General features: G+C 44.1%; 1 protein-coding gene and 1 non-coding gene across 2 annotated transcripts; both read right to left on the reverse strand.

Annotated features, from left to right (window-relative positions):
• Positions 1-2,143: 2,143 nt before the first annotated feature.
• pprc1 (PPARG related coactivator 1) lies at positions 2,144-12,395 on the reverse strand. The gene is made up of 14 exons (XM_070976824.1): positions 12,283-12,395; positions 9,921-10,016; positions 9,641-9,790; positions 9,335-9,415; positions 7,179-9,240; positions 6,822-6,875; positions 5,783-5,843; positions 5,401-5,468; positions 4,410-5,130; positions 4,099-4,305; positions 3,929-3,989; positions 3,722-3,843; positions 3,227-3,378; positions 2,144-2,615 (listed from the first exon to the last, which is right to left on the reverse strand). The coding sequence occupies exons 1-14, from the start codon at positions 12,361-12,363 to the stop codon at positions 2,515-2,517; spliced, it is 4,017 nt and encodes a 1,338-aa protein (XP_070832925.1). The 5' UTR covers positions 12,364-12,395; the 3' UTR covers positions 2,144-2,514.
• On the reverse strand, positions 3,470-3,609 carry LOC139341768 (small nucleolar RNA SNORA50). The gene has a single exon (XR_011603019.1). It is a non-coding gene; the product is annotated as a small nucleolar RNA SNORA50 (small nucleolar RNA).
• Positions 12,396-15,497: the final 3,102 nt, after the last annotated feature.

The raw sequence follows: 15,497 nt of genomic DNA on the forward strand, positions 1-15,497 counted from the left end.
TCCTGATCTGAGTCTGTGTATCCTGTCAGCAAAATACACACGCTTTGTTCTAGATCACCAGGATATATCCAATTATGTGTTTGAGTAATTACCCAGAACTAATACAGAAAGTAAATTTTCCAAAGAAATCACAATATGTAGTAGTTATTAATGAAAGGTGGTGTAAGGATCCTGTCTGCTTTATGTGATTGGGCCTCTTGACAGCAGGAAAAGCACAGGTTTTTAATAATAACTAAAGATAGTGTCCCAATAAGCCATGACTTTGACTGTGAGCTGGTTAGACTCTTCACAGCAGACATTTTGGCATTTCATAGCAAGTAAAGCACAGACAAAATTTGTAAATATAATGAGTGCATTGCTTTTAGATGAGCTATTTCCAGGGCCTTGCATGTTGGCTCACTGGGACACTTAGTAGAACTGAGTAAATTGAATTAGTTTCACCTGTGCTTTTCCTGCCATGGCAAGTCAAAACATCTGCCATGAGCTTTAATATCTCAAGCAGCATTACTTTATTTCTGTCTTTTCCAATATCAAAATAAAGAACGGAAAAAGGCCTGAAGCAGACGTTTGGCCACTCTGCATGGTCAATAACACCCGCTTTGTCAAGTGATGCAACTTGTAAAGGCTTTTTGTTTCCAGCTAAGAGTTTTTCTGTTCTTGTTCGGGATTTTCATTGTTAAATCATGGGACTGTGAGGGCCATGGCAAAACCTTCAGCTTGTGCCTCTTGAGGTAGTCCATCGTGGATTTTGAGGTGTATTAAGGATCGTTACTCTGCTGTTGCAGGTGCGATGTTTGATTTGCCTTTTGAGCAGTTCGGTCAGAAAGTTTTCCAGACCTCAATTTGACCTCCACTGTTCCTGTTAACTGTCATTTGTAACTGCTGGTTTGTTGGTGGTTTTCAGCAACTGTCAAAAGAAAATCAGCAATGCAGCCTTTGTCCATTACGCCCCAAAGCTCTGAAACACACTGCTGGCAGATATCAGGGAAGCAGCTCACTGAATATTTTTAGAAGAAAGTTAAAAACTTATCTCTTCACTTTAGCCTTTCACTAGCTATGACTTCCTGTTGCAGGTCTGAAACTTCTGTGCTTTGCCTCACACTCACACACTGCTGCATTTCTTTTAAAATGTTGTTTTACTTGATTTTATGCATTCAATGTAATCTAGTTTAACCTAAGTATACCCTCATGTTATGCTGTGACTGCCTTATTTTTACCTTTGTGTTTTATGCAGTCTTTATTCCACCTTATTTTACATTCACTTTTTATCTGTTTTTATGTCCATCCTGTTATATGCTGGTCTCTGAGCAATATTAGGTTGTGTCCTATAGGCAGATAAGACCCACAGTAAGATTACATCCATGAGAGGACGTTCTGAGGTGGCTGTGAACCTGTGCTCAATCAGTATCTGTAGAGAAGGAAAAAGATTCTGTTGTGTCTGAGAACCACAGAAAGCAGAGAGAGATACCAGACGAAGAATGCTTTTAGAGCTTTGCCCTAATTGACTTTCTTATCCTTATTTCACATTCATTTTTTGTTTTAATGCCCATTCTGTCTTTTTTTTTTTATCCAAAGCATCCACTTCCTGTATGAAAGGTGCAATGTAAATAGGTTTATTATTTCTTAATTATATTACTGAGGAAACTGCTACCTGACAACACTCTTGCTTTCTTATAGCCTTTCTCCTGCTTTGTGGGCATCAGTTCTTTTCATTTTCAGAGTGCTCGGCAGCTGCCTAGAGGAGGCCATAGCTGCTGATTATTGGGACATGGTTTGAAATGTGCATCACCTGGCCCTTCCTAACGATGACTGAACAAGCCATAGCCATATCAGTCTAATTATGGTCAGAAACCTGAGAGCTCAAATCTCACGGGGTGCCAAAACCTTTGCACGGTGCTTCCTTTCCTTTTTCCTCCCATTCTAAAATTGTACAAAACAAAAAATGATGCAGTAACATTGCTTAAAATACTGAAGAGCATGTGTCGTCTTTAATTTTATGACTTTTGGAGATGAGCACATCTTCTACTGCCTAAACTATTCACAATAGCAAAATAAATTTTGACCAGGAGTGTCCAAACTTGTGCATGTACCTTAATGACAAAAGCAATACAGACGAGTGAGCTGGAATGAAAAACAAGCATTTCAAGTTCTCATTTTTATTTAGGTTCATAGTACATTCACATGTATTACAACCTGTCCCAGTAATTAGGGAACTCCACTCCACTTACCTTTCCATATTAAAAATGATTCTCTCCATACAATTCAGATTTGATTTTACATTTAAATAAACTTTTAAAAATTATTTAATTTTACTTATTCCATTTTTTTTCTTTTACTACTTTCATTACAAATCTTCACTTCAATAGAAGGTGTTAGCTTGCAGAAACAAAATAAAACAAAACAAAATTATGCAAAGGTAATGCAACAACTAAAATGTAAAGACAGTGTTGCAGGTGAGGAGCCGAGTGTTGGCTCTGAGGTAAGTGTCAGCTGCTTCCTGCTGCAGGCCTCCTGTTACCTCCTCTGATTCTGCTGGGCCTGCCTCAGTAAAGTGTCAAAGTCTAGTGCATGAAACTTGCCTTTCGCAGGCAATGGATCGTACTCTCTACTCGAATCTGAAAAGAGAAGGACAAACAAAGTTGGCACTGCATTGAAATTCAGCAGAACACAGTGTTTGGGTTGAAACTATTCCTAAACTAAGACTGATGTGACTCCTGAAACCACAGCTGTACCCAAGAGTCAAGTCATGAGTCCAAAGCCCACCAGCAAAACCCATCCCAATTTTTTGACTTGCCACCTCTCCTTTTCTCTTTTTCATCACTATTTCTTTCTATTCTTAGTGAACTTTATCGTTTCAAAATATTCTCCCCATTTGAAAGAATGCAGTTCTGGTAGAGAATAAATCAAATTTGAATATGCTGAGTCAAAAAACATCAGAATCATCATTTAAAACCCATCATGTGTCATGTAACATGTCATTAAAAAAGGACAGGATCCCTCCAAACAGCTACCGTGTGGTTTGCCAAGTTTCTGAGTTATTGGCTGTAGTTCACACAGTACAACAGCTCTCCGTTGCATTTGGCTTGTGGTGAGCACACTGCATCAAGATCAATTGCAGCCAATATCTCCAACCTTCTGCAAACCACATCAATACTATTTGTATAGATCAACAGCACTCTGGGTAAGAGCTGCAGAACTTTTGTTTTGTCTGCTGATTTGTACGTACCCAGGTCAGCATAGCTGGTCTGGCAGAACTGTCTCCTTCCACCAAAGCAGAGATCAAATGGCAGCTCGTCGGGCTTGCGCAGCTTGCTTCCATTCTCGATGGCCGTGAAAGCATCCTGGTTGTTGTAATAAGTCACAAACCCATAGTTGTCCCTGTGACAGATGAGGAAACCACCAGCTTGTAGTCAGTTTCAGTTTCTCAGAGGTCCAGTGAAGGTCAGAGCAGGTCTTGTACATAGTTTTGAGCTGTGACTTGCTTTTAAAAGAGCGACCTGGGACTGTTGCCAGGAAGCTCCAGTTATGAACAAGCCTGAATTCACTTTAGCACTGTAGCTTGGCCTAAGAGGTCACAGACAAGACCAACAAGGTTCAAAGACAGTGCAATCTGATCGTATTACAGCCTAATTCAATGTTAATGTGAAGTATTCCTTTAGTAAAAAAGAAAATCATGAAGACAAATATATATGCACGTGTACAGTCGCTGTTGTGTACTTACCCGTGATCTCTAAAGTGCAGGGTGCAGTCTTCAATCTCACCAAATAAAGAGAAGCGCTCTTTAAGTTCTTTTTGGGTCATCGTACCCCGAATTCGACCAACGTAAACAACCCGACGCTCCTCCTGAGAGAAGGAAGCAGCCGATCAGAGGATTCAAAGTTTGAACTGTTTGCTTTGAGATCTGTGAACTGAAGTAAAATTAACTTACGATGGCTTTCTCCTTGCATTTCTTGTCCATCTCCACATTTGCACTGTGACCATAGTCGGGCCTACATGAGGAAGGCAAGGTGTTTAGTCAGTTTCTTTCACTGATCAAAGTATAGCCATGAAAGTACTGTATTGACTGGCACCCAGATGAGCATGATGCATATACTGTACCTGTGGAATCCTCTGCTTCTGCTCCACTGTGCCCGCCTCTGAGGTGACCGAGACCGCGACCTGGAGCGACTCCAAGAGCCAGAGTGAGAGGAGGAATAGGAGTACCTCCTCCTCCTCCTGGGAGGGGAGCGGGACACAGAGGGAGAGGATCGAGAGGAGGAACGGGACGAGGAGCTGGAACTCCTCCCAGAGGGACAGGGGCGATATCTAGAACAGAAGACATGCCAGTGATGAACAAGGGAAAGTATAAGCCCTAGAAATGCTATCAGGATGCCGCAGGAATGAAAGGTACTTTGGGTGAGGGGTCTAACCTTTTCTTAGATGGAGAGTGTGATCTAGACCGAGATCTAGAGGAATGGGAGTTTGACTCTGAACTGCTGGACATGGAGCTGGGAGAACGATGGGATCTTCTTTTTCTAGACCGGCCCCCAGTCCGCTCTTTGGGACTAGATGTGGGGCTGGGTGTGCGACAAGCAGCGTGTTGACGGTAGGACCTCCCAAAAGGTCTTCTGCTGGGGCTTCCTGCCTTAACGGTGGTCTCAGTCTCCTGCCGAGCAGGCGAAGCATCAGGAGTCTCCAGAACAGAGCTCGTCTCCATCTCATCAGTCCTGTGATCCAGGGGCTCTGTCAGGGGGAAAACTGGTGCTTTGGCTGTAACGGCAGCGTTTGTAGTAGACTGGCCAGACCACGCTGGGGCAGCTGGGGGTGTTTGTGTAGTGGTTGCAGCGGGCTTAATTGGTTTAATAGTGATAAAAGATTGCTGTTTGACATTCCAGCGCCTGCCTGGCTCTTCGGTGCCTTTGTTGGGGAGGCAATAGTCATGGTCGATGCATGCCACTTCGGGGGCGACTGTGGCAGCAGCAGGAGTGGGCTTGCTGCGGGACCTGACGGAGGGCAGCGGCCGAGCCTCAATCTGGATAACCTTGGAGGGGCTTGACTTGGAGGCCTCAGCGACCTTGCTCTTCCCCAGCAGGGCCATAGGGGCCAGAGGTCTCCACATCTGGTGGGGTGGAGTGGCTGGAGGAGTAAGAGCTAAAGAAAGAAAGTGTACCACAATTATACTAAGTTGGCCATTTGTGTTGTCAGGTAGTAAATCTCTGATCATGATGTACTACAACTGTATCCAATAGCTGCAGTTTAATGCTGGATTCATTCAGAGCACAGAAGCCATACAAGAAGAGAATCAAATGGAAACACTTCTAATCTGCAATTTTATTATAAAGATAAAAATCAAAGTCACTTTTCTTAGTGATGTAACTTAATGGAGTAATCTTAAAAGCCAAAGTCAAAACGCTGATTTACCTGCAGTACTTGAAAGGTCATTAGCTCTAACACGCTCCACAACTGTTTTCTCTGGAGCCAACTCAACACTGCAAAGGGAACACAAGAGTCTTTTAGTACAGAATATCACTGGATTAGAGTGCAGCCAAGTCCAGGCCAAAAAAAAAAAAAAAAAATTGTGCAAATTCAGACCTGAGGAGGCCACTGAGGCCAGACAAAAGCAGGGTTTGCGGTAGGTCTTGGCAAAAGGTGTTTGTGCGTCACCCCCACACACACACACACACACACACACAGAAACAAACACATACATACACTGGGCAGGTATCACTCTCCTGGGGACATTCAGAGAAAGCACAACTCCACCACTCACACAGAGCAGCTTCAGGGCTGTAGGGTAACTCACCTAGAGTTTCCTACAGCTACTGCTCTACCAGAGACCTCCGGCACACATTGTTCCTCTTTGGCTGAAGAGAGAAGGAACAAGGAAATGAGTGCATCAGCACAGGGAGGAACACGATGGACAGAGAAACAACAACCCCCAAAAAGAAAGGTCTAGATAAAAATCCTGCTTGACAGACACAGAATGAACTTTAGATGCCGCAGCATGTCAGGTGAAAATGCGGTGTATCTTGCACACAATATTAGCGTGCAGTGTAATGTCAATGGGAATTCTCCAAATGGTCAGCAGCTGCATTAGCCATAGTACACACAGTGTGATGGCTCAATACCAAGTCCACTGACATGAGTAAAGGCACATACAGAGTCTAGCCACTTGTTAGGGGCTTGTACATCCGCCCAAACAAAGACAGTAGGGTGAGAGTTAAATGGATTTGCGGACAGGGCAGAATTCCAGCAGCTGAGCAGACAAGAGCACAAAGCAGCTTCTCTGCCCCCCGCAGCACCCATCTCTTAAAGGGGAAGGTTTCAGCAGGGGCGGGGGTGTTGAACACAGTTTTCTAGGAGGATCAGATGAGCTTTAAAAATCATATGAGCAGCCTGATTTGCCCCATAGGTCTCTCATGTTGGACTTCAAAGCTGGCCGTCTTATCCACTCTGCTGGCAATTTAACTGTGCTGATGACACACATATGCACAACAGCAGTGTATTTGTAGTGATCAACTTAGCTCTTTATGGAGGCACATGCTGTCGTTTAAGTCTTTTAATCAAAGTCCTTCTACCCATTAAACCACTACTACTGCTGACCAAGATAATGTTGCAATGTTGTACCTGCACCTTCCTGCCATTACGAAACCAGGAAAACTGACACTCTAACTACATTTAGCTTGGTACTACAGTGTGTGACCCACTTAGCTACTGGCCAGTATACCCACCCTTATGCCAGAAATCAACTCAGACAGAAAACACTTTGGAGTGTGTGACACAGAATGGACAGAACACTTGTTTCTAACAGGAAACAGTGGAAATCTGCCATTATTGATTACCTTGGGTTTCCTCAAACTGCTCCAGCAAGCTGGTCAGATCAGTTGCTTCAATTCCTACAACAAAAAAAAGATAATTTCATTATGTATTGGATGATAAGACGTAATAGAACATAAAGGGACATGATGACTGAGCATATTTGTTTGTATACACAAATGCTCTGATTACAGTCACTCTGGAATAAACCAAGAACACTCAAACAAGACAAAGAGGCTCAAGACTCAATGGGGTGTTGAACAAATGTTGATTTGAGAATTTGAACATAGCCTGCTTACAATCAAAAAGGGCACAGAAATAAAATTGTCATTACTGTCAGCCTTTCTTAAACAAAACTACCAACAAATCAATCTTAAGCTCACCTATCTCACTGGTGAAGGCCTCAATCAGCTCCCGTGTGGGGCTCTTTGCCCTTTGGGGCTTCACTGTTATAGTGGACTTCTCTTTAGTTTCAAGCACAACAAGTTCTGCCTTTAGACTCTGGCAGGGATGAGTAGCACTGCCTACTTTAGTACCATTGGCTGCAGCTTTGGAGGACTTGCTATCAGATGTGACGGGGTTATCCAAAAGGGTTGGAGCAGTGACCTCAGGCACCTTCCTGAAAACAACAGTGATCTTCTGGGAGGCACTGGGTGCAGACAAGGAAGCAGCGGTAGGTTTCATCACCTCTGTAGTGGTTTTAGTGAGCTCGACAGACTTAGGAGTCTGAGACTGGGGCCTTTCGTCAACTCCACCCTCCGCCCCTGAAAGTGCAGGAGAACATTTCCTATCTGCTAACGACATTAACTGAGTGCCAGGTTTTAAAGAAGCTGGAGACCCAGGGCTCTGAGGCACGCAAAGGGCAGCAGCGGTGTGCTGATGTGTGGGTACATTCGTCGCTGGAGTTGGGGCAGGAGCTGAGGGCGTTTGGGGTGGAGAAGGTTTGGAAGGTTCAGGTGTTTGTTGAGGTTTAGGAACAGGACTAGCAGCTGAAACCTTGCTGGATGAGGCAACCATGTAGGCAGGGGGCACCAACAGCGCCTCAGGGGTGGGTGGTGCACATGGTCCCCTTGGTTGCCAGGCAGGTCTGACTTCCTCCACTTCCTTCTTCACCACCTGGGGGTTGTGGCGTCGGGGGTCCTTGAGGGTGGGGTCAGGCAGGCAGGGAATAGGGAGAAGCTCTTTAGGAGGCTCAGGAAGGCTGGGCCACTTGGTGCTGTTGCTGTTGTCTTTGTTTTCCACTGGAGTTGGCTTTTTCTGTTGTCGGAGCCGCCGGTACTCAGCTAGACTGAGGGACTTGGGTTTCGGCTCTGAGACTGTAGGGGCCATAAGAGGGAGGGCCTCACCAACTGGTGGTGTCATCTGAGGTGTTACAGGACTGGGAGCAGCTGCTGGGCTCTCTGAAGACACTGGGGGCAGAACAGCAGAGGGAGCTGCTGATGAGTCTTCCAGCTTGTCGGGGGCGGGCTGTTCAGGAGTTTCATCGTGCTGTTGGCAGCTCACAGCTGTGGGCTGACTCTTCTCGGGGTTAGCATTTAACAGAACCGTTTTCTGTCTGGATGACACAGATGTGGCAACTTCCACTTTTGTTTCCGACATTAGTGTTGTGGTGGTGGTGGTGGTTTCAGTTTGTGTTTTAGTTTGGCACGGATTTAGTTTCTTCGGTTTTATAGAGGAAGAAGCCTGAGCTGAGACCAGGGGAACCTTTGGGAGTTTCTGTTTCTTCTCTTCTTTGATCGAACTTTTTTCTGGCTTTTTGGGTGACTCCTGTGCTGAATTCCTTACTGTGCCACTCCTAAGGACCCTTCCCTCCACAGGTTTGGGCTGGAACTGCTCCTTGCATTTCTTTTTCTTTTTTCTCCGGGAGGGACTCTTCGCTTTAATCTCTTCCTGCTGTCTCTTGATCATCTTAGCTTTCATATCTGAACATAGGTCTGGTGTCACAGGGGCCGCAACTTTCACTGGAGCCTCGTTAACTGTTACATCTTCATCATCGACGACAATATGCTCCGAACTGTCAGAGGCCACATCGTCTGCTTCATCTGAGACTTTCTGTTCATTCTCTGAAGACTGCTCTTTAAGTGGCAGAGACACTGGGAGATCCATGTCTGGGATGGCCAGGATGGGTTCTCCATTTTCCCCCTGGTCCACAACCTCGAGTAAGATGCCTCCTTCGGGCAACATCTGCTCCCCCTCGTCATTCTCAACACAAATGGCCATACAGTACGGGTGCATATGCCTGACCAAGTCCCCCAGGCAAACTGAAACGCCATCGTCCCCCTCCTGCTCAAAGGTGACAGGAAGTGAGGAGGTCAGACCTTCCCAGGCCAGCAGGTCATTGCCATGACATGAATCGTGCCTCACTGGGCTCAAAGTGAGGGAGCTGTCTTCCTCTTCCTCCCCATCACTCCTCTGGAGAGAGTCCGCCTGTATCCTGGGAAGGCTCTGGGTACAGACACAGACACACATATCCAGATAAATCCTGAAATCCATCTGTTGTACAGTTGTACATGCATTGCTTATATGTGTGAAAAGCTACCTTTCCAGTCGATAAGGATCTTGCGCTACAGAATGCATCTTTCTCTGGAGGGGAGCGGGACAGACACAGCAATCTCCTCAGCTAGAGAGCGAAGACAAACAAAAGCATAATGCTATTAATAGAGTTCTACATTTGTGGAAATTAAGAGAATGGGCAAGAAGTATGTTTAGAACCACGAGGTCAGCAGGTTGTCCTTCCACCCCCTTTCACTCTCTCTGCCTGAGCTCAAAAGGCCAGAGGGGGGGATGCTGAGAGCAGGAATCTGTGAGACACATTGAGAGTTATGCATGACAGCTGGGAACTAACCGGAGAGTGTTCCCTGCCCTTCTGACCCGACAGCAGGTCCGAGTCAGGCAGTGTGTCAAACGGGGACAGGTTCTCATCATCGACATTGTCAAGGATCTCCGTCAGGGCGGTTAGCAGCGTGGCTTCGCTCTCCTCGTCTAGTCCTTTAGTCTAAATAAACACATAGAAATGAGGTCAAAGCAGGCACAACTGGGAGTATAAACAAACAACGTTTCAATGCTCACACGTCACAGATGTCTCAGATTTCTGTAATACGTCAACCATGTGAAATCAGTCTTGCCTCTATTGTTGGCGTGTCCTCAAAGATAGAGAGGATGGAGGGGTCTAAGCAGCTTTGAAGGGCCTCCAGAGTTTCTCCAGAGCTCAGCACAGCAGACTGCAGAGGGAAAAATACACTTCAGTATAGTTCAAACATAACTGACAAAACAGAAAACACAGATTCATGCACAAGAACATAATTGAGGCTACAAACATTTAATTACCACAGTACAAAATAGATGAAGACAAACAGTTGTTACTGAAAACAAATGCTTACACTCCCAGCACACCCAAATCTAAGGAAAATAAAAACCACTTCTGTGCATTCTTTAAACAGCTCACTTAACTCTATTTTAAGCAATATTTAGAAGCTTGACATATTATATGGAGGCAGCAACCTTATTTTATTAAAAACTGTAATGTCTCTGTTTTAAAGGTTTGCAGATGGAGGTGTAATTTGAGTTCAGGGACTTCCATCAAAAGACCTGTTCCCTTGTATTATCACATACGGACCACTGGGGCGTTCTACCAACTCCATCACAAAAACAGTGTTGTACCATGTACATCTGTGTCGGCAGAGTTGACTGTTTCAAACAAAAAATATCTTTTAAATAGTCTAGTCTGTGTAAAAGTGAGCAGTGAAAGAGGTCAATCAGGTTGATTTACTCTGTGAGTGGAGCTGAGAGGAAGCCTAAGCACAAGTGAAGCGTTTGAAAATGAGAGTCTGAAGGAAACCCCAGAGGGCAAGGCAGGGCACATGTCTTTAGCATGAGGGAGACGAAAACAAGATAACAAAGGCATTTTCCTAAGATCTGAAATATGAGAGGACATGATGGATATTCTAGACTCCAATCAACACTTAAATGATCAATTTAAGTTCACATGTAACTTGACAAATAAGCTAAACATCTTAAGTAATCCACAAAGACAAAATTCAGTAGAAAACACTGGTAAGGCAGAAATACTACATTTTGAATACTAGTCTGATAAACCAATGTAAAATTCAGATAGTTTAAGTGTGTCAGACCATGTGATGAGGCTCGTTTGCTCCTATAACAACTCTTTTATTTATTTAAACTACATGCATAACTGCACACAGTCCTGCACACAGGTCCCCCAACAAGAGCAGCCAGCTGATAACATGATGCACTTTCATCTGAAAACGCAGTCACATCTTACAGTGACCCACGTGTTCCCGAACACACATGCACACACAGCGCGCAGACATGTTTGATCCCTGCCTCACCCCGTCCAAAGGGAGGCCACCTCGCCCACGTGTTGCACTACAACAAACCGGCGCAGGGCCCTCGTCTGCGCTGCTGTCTGATATGTTTGAATTAGCAGTTGATAGGGGACGTTTGAACACAGTTTTGGTCGAAACGTTCAAAATCTCCAGGCAGGTAGTCATAAAATGTCATGATAGTGTGTCTGTGTGTATCTCTGTGTGTGTGTGTGTGTGTGTGTGTGTGTGTAGCGTTGTGCCTGCTGTGCGCATGTGTGCAGGAATCCAAAACGTGATCACCACGACGAAACCACATGTGGATGTGACAGGATGGGCTTTGAATGAAAACTTGCTGCTGCAGTGTGTGTGTGTGTGTGTGTGTGTGTGTGTGTGTGTGTGTGTGTGTGTGTGTGTGTGTGTGTGTGTGTGTGTGTGTACTGATTGCAGTCACTGTCTAAATATAAAAGAGCTTCAGCATAGTGTGCATCATCACCGATGACACATTACTGCAATGTGCTGGCATGGAGCCTGTAAACTACACCACCCTGGCATTAACCTTATCCAGTACCTGGTTAAACCATAAAATAAAATAAAGCACGATGCACCCTCCCTGTAGTGATGAGAAAACTAGCTAACCAGCATCTTGAAGGGTCCTTGCCACGTGTGAATGAACAGGACACTGAGTACTTTTGCACAAAAACCCACAGATGGAGCTTAAATTTGTATTACTGCTAATAATGGTAGAACTGGTGGAGATGCCGGGTAGTCTACCAATAAAAACACACAACTGTCACTTGACTTGTCTAAACGACTGTGCTGTTAAAAGGGAGGAAATCTGCGTCGTTCACCAACTGACCGGACAAGCTACACTGACTCACCGGCTAGCTTTAACACACAGCTGGAAAATACCACGAAATGCACAATGAAGTTACGTATTAAATGCACGACCAAAGAGGTATGCGACTGTATTGACCATTAAAATGTGACTACTTTTTCAATAACTTGTACTTGTGATGCTACGGCTGCATCCACGTGTCACTTTTCCATGCACATCGTACAGCTCGTACACACAACACGCTCTGCTCCGCTTCCAGAAACACACACCAAACTAGTAACAGTGGACCCACATGTTAGGAAATAAAGTATGGAACATGTTCTTTACCTCGTCTAGTGTATCCATGGGGAAAAACTCCATATTGCACGCAGTTAAAGTCTCCTCGCCTGCTCCCCACCGCGCCGCCATCTTGCATGCGTACACCCCGACCGGACTCGTTTCGGAATGAAAAGTAATGAATCGCGCAGGAGGAACAAGCACGCCGGCAGGAGCCACGTGGTCCCACATTCCCGGTAAAATGACGCATATGACGTCGGGGGGGGTCAGGGGTTACCGGACCACGTTTCTTTTTGTAGTTCTATTTAATACGTCCGTAGGTTTTTACTGCCTTTTGGTGGCTGGTTGTTTGACTTCTGCGGGAAAGTGAAGAGGACAAAAATGTAAAACAGGCGCAAAATCTTTATATCTTATGCAGTTGTTTTGTTTAATTTTTATTTATTTATTTATTTATTTATTTTTGAGTGGTGACAATGGAAGAAACATCAGGATAGAAACTATCCAGTGAATACGCACAGGTAGGTTGGTTTCAGTATGTGATTCACATCCGTCCATTGTCTTCACCTGTCACCGCTTGTCCTTTGGAGGCTGGAGCCGATCCCAGGTGACGGTGGGCGAGAGGCGGGGTCCGCCACCTACATGCCGCCAGTTCATCACAGGGCTGACACGTGGACACAAACGATGAGTTCACGTTGACATTTCAAACTTTAGACTGTAGACATGATAAGAAGATCCAAAAATATGAAGACAGTATCGAGTGTAACGTTCTGTTCATCATACTTTTCCAGTCTTGTGAGTGACAGCTGAAACAACCAATCAATCAATAAGGAAGTTAATCAGAAAGTTTTAATAATTGAATTGATAGGACATATCAAGAAAAATGCCAAATGTGCTGGTTTTGTTTTAGATTCTGCTTTATATTATTATAAACTGAGTATTTTGAGGGGTTTTGTGATGGGCAGTCACTAAACAAATTCATTAAATTCTGTGCAGTTAATTTCTCATGTGCCGAAGTCCTATAACATCCCTTTAAGGTAGTTTAAGTGTGGATAATATATAACTATATGTATGTTGACCTTGCTCTGTGATCACATTTGAGGCTGTGTACTGTAGTTTGTAATAGACTCCATTATAGTGACATATTTTTCCAATGTTTTGTCTGCCAGATTTACACATGTGGAGCAGCAGAGCACTTTGAGTCACCTTACAGTGCAGCGCAATCCAATACAACAACACAGCCAACACTCTTCCAGGAATCTGGGAACATTACAGGGAAAACACCGTATGCAAAACATGCAGGTACTACAACAACAACACACACACGTAATGTTATGGGTAATTTCTCTCATTTAGAGTCGTAACTATGTGTCGTAGATGATTTACATTAATTATGCCAATTATGTCTGCATTAGAAAGAATTTTGTACACATTCTATTAAGTAACTTGGTAGGTCAACTATACAAAGATAAGCTGTTTTACAGGGGAAATTGCTCTAATGACATGCCATGAGTTGCACATGTTGATATGTCTTAAAGTAATGTTGTGGAAGCTTATAGCTCAGACATATAGCTTTACTGTTTATTTGGCTTCAGTTTAGGAGCAAAGAAAACTCAGCCTGACTATTGGCTGTGCCTATACTCTAGTTTCTTGGTTCTCCTCCATCTGTCTGGCATTTCTGCTCCCACAGTTTGAGTCTAATTGCTTGTACTTTCAATGACCGTGGAAACAAGGAAGTCAGGAGGTCTCTGCAGGGCTGGAGGGCTCTCATGTTGCTCTTTGGATGAGAAAAACATCATTTATGTGGAGATTGTTTCCCATTTAAACTGAAGTGTATACTGCCACAGTTTAAGGGCACATTTCAGGACGTTTGTTAACATTTTGTCTCACACAATGGCAATCATGGATTTTCATTCATTTCATTTCATTAATAGTGTGTTCACACTGTTTCAAATCAGGTTCTGCTGTCTGTCTGTCTGTCTGTCTGTCTGTCTGTCTGTCTGTCTGTCTGTTTGCATTTTTTACAGTGTATTATGTTAAAACTATATTCTAAACTTGAGGGGCTGTTGCATTAGAAGTGCATATAGACTCTGAGAAATCTCAATCAAATGCTCACTGTTTTTCACCCTGTAATTTTAACTTGTGGCTCCAGGGGTCGCTGTTCAGCAAGAGTCATATAGGCTCTCTTTAATATTCCAGCTATGGAAAAACACTAATTGTGAAGAATGCTGACTTGAAATCACTATTCTTGGTCACATCTTACCCTGAAAATCATATGACATTCTCTGTTTTCCAGGAGTCAGTGGGTAGCAGGAGGCCATTCACATCCATCAGAAAAGAGCATTTTCGAACAGAGACAGAGGTTTCAATCACCCTCCACATATGTCCATCCACACTTAGCACTGACAACTGAGCAACTGCATTAGCTGGGAATACCGCTATGAAAACAGGACTAACCAAACATCACACAGAGAAGAAGAAGATATTTTCCCTAAGAGCTGGGGAGGTAAATAAAGGACATGGACAGATGTCTTTCTGTTAGTGGCTGTGAAACATGTGAGAAGGGTGAACAAGAAGACAGGATGTGAAGCACAAAGTTGGGCATCAAAGTGGGTCAAAGACAAAAGTGGGGGTGATGTCTTCCTCTGTAGGATCACTGCTACATGGCACAGAAAAGCCATCGGCAATTCCCTCTGTCCCATAGGCAGAAATGGATTAGAGGTGAGCCCAACCATTACCACACACACACTCAGACACACACACGCTGTAGTCTTCTACTGTGGGTTACCATTTTGTAGGTGCCTCTATGTTACGTATGTCATTTATTCTCCGCTGTGTGATGAATATTCTCCCACTGCCATTGGTAAAGTTTTAAAATCTGCCTACAATCCCCAACAGCTTCCTTGCTGTGGCAGAGCTCTTCAGTAAACTGATGTTCTGCTAAATTTGAAAAAGCATCCTTGTTGCCGAGCAGTGTCAAAACAACAGACACACCGGGTTGCAGACCCACTGCGGTGTAGTTTTGTGTCTGTGTGCTGTAGATTTTCTGGCGTCAATCCAGGAAACCCTCAGGCAACAATTATGTGTCTCACTGATCAATTTCGTCCCTTGCTGCATTCATTTGAACATGAATTTACTATGAAGAACAAGGCCATATTAGCTATGCGCCATATAACATTTATATAAAAATATATGCAGTGTTAATTGGTTGCGCTCACCAGAAATGGTGAAAAAAAAAAATCACTTTAAACAGAAGCATGTGCTGAATG

The sequence above is a fragment of the Chaetodon trifascialis genome, chromosome 13 (genome assembly GCF_039877785.1).
Source record: "Chaetodon trifascialis isolate fChaTrf1 chromosome 13, fChaTrf1.hap1, whole genome shotgun sequence".
In the NCBI taxonomy this organism is placed as follows: Eukaryota; Metazoa; Chordata; class Actinopteri; order Chaetodontiformes; family Chaetodontidae; genus Chaetodon; species Chaetodon trifascialis.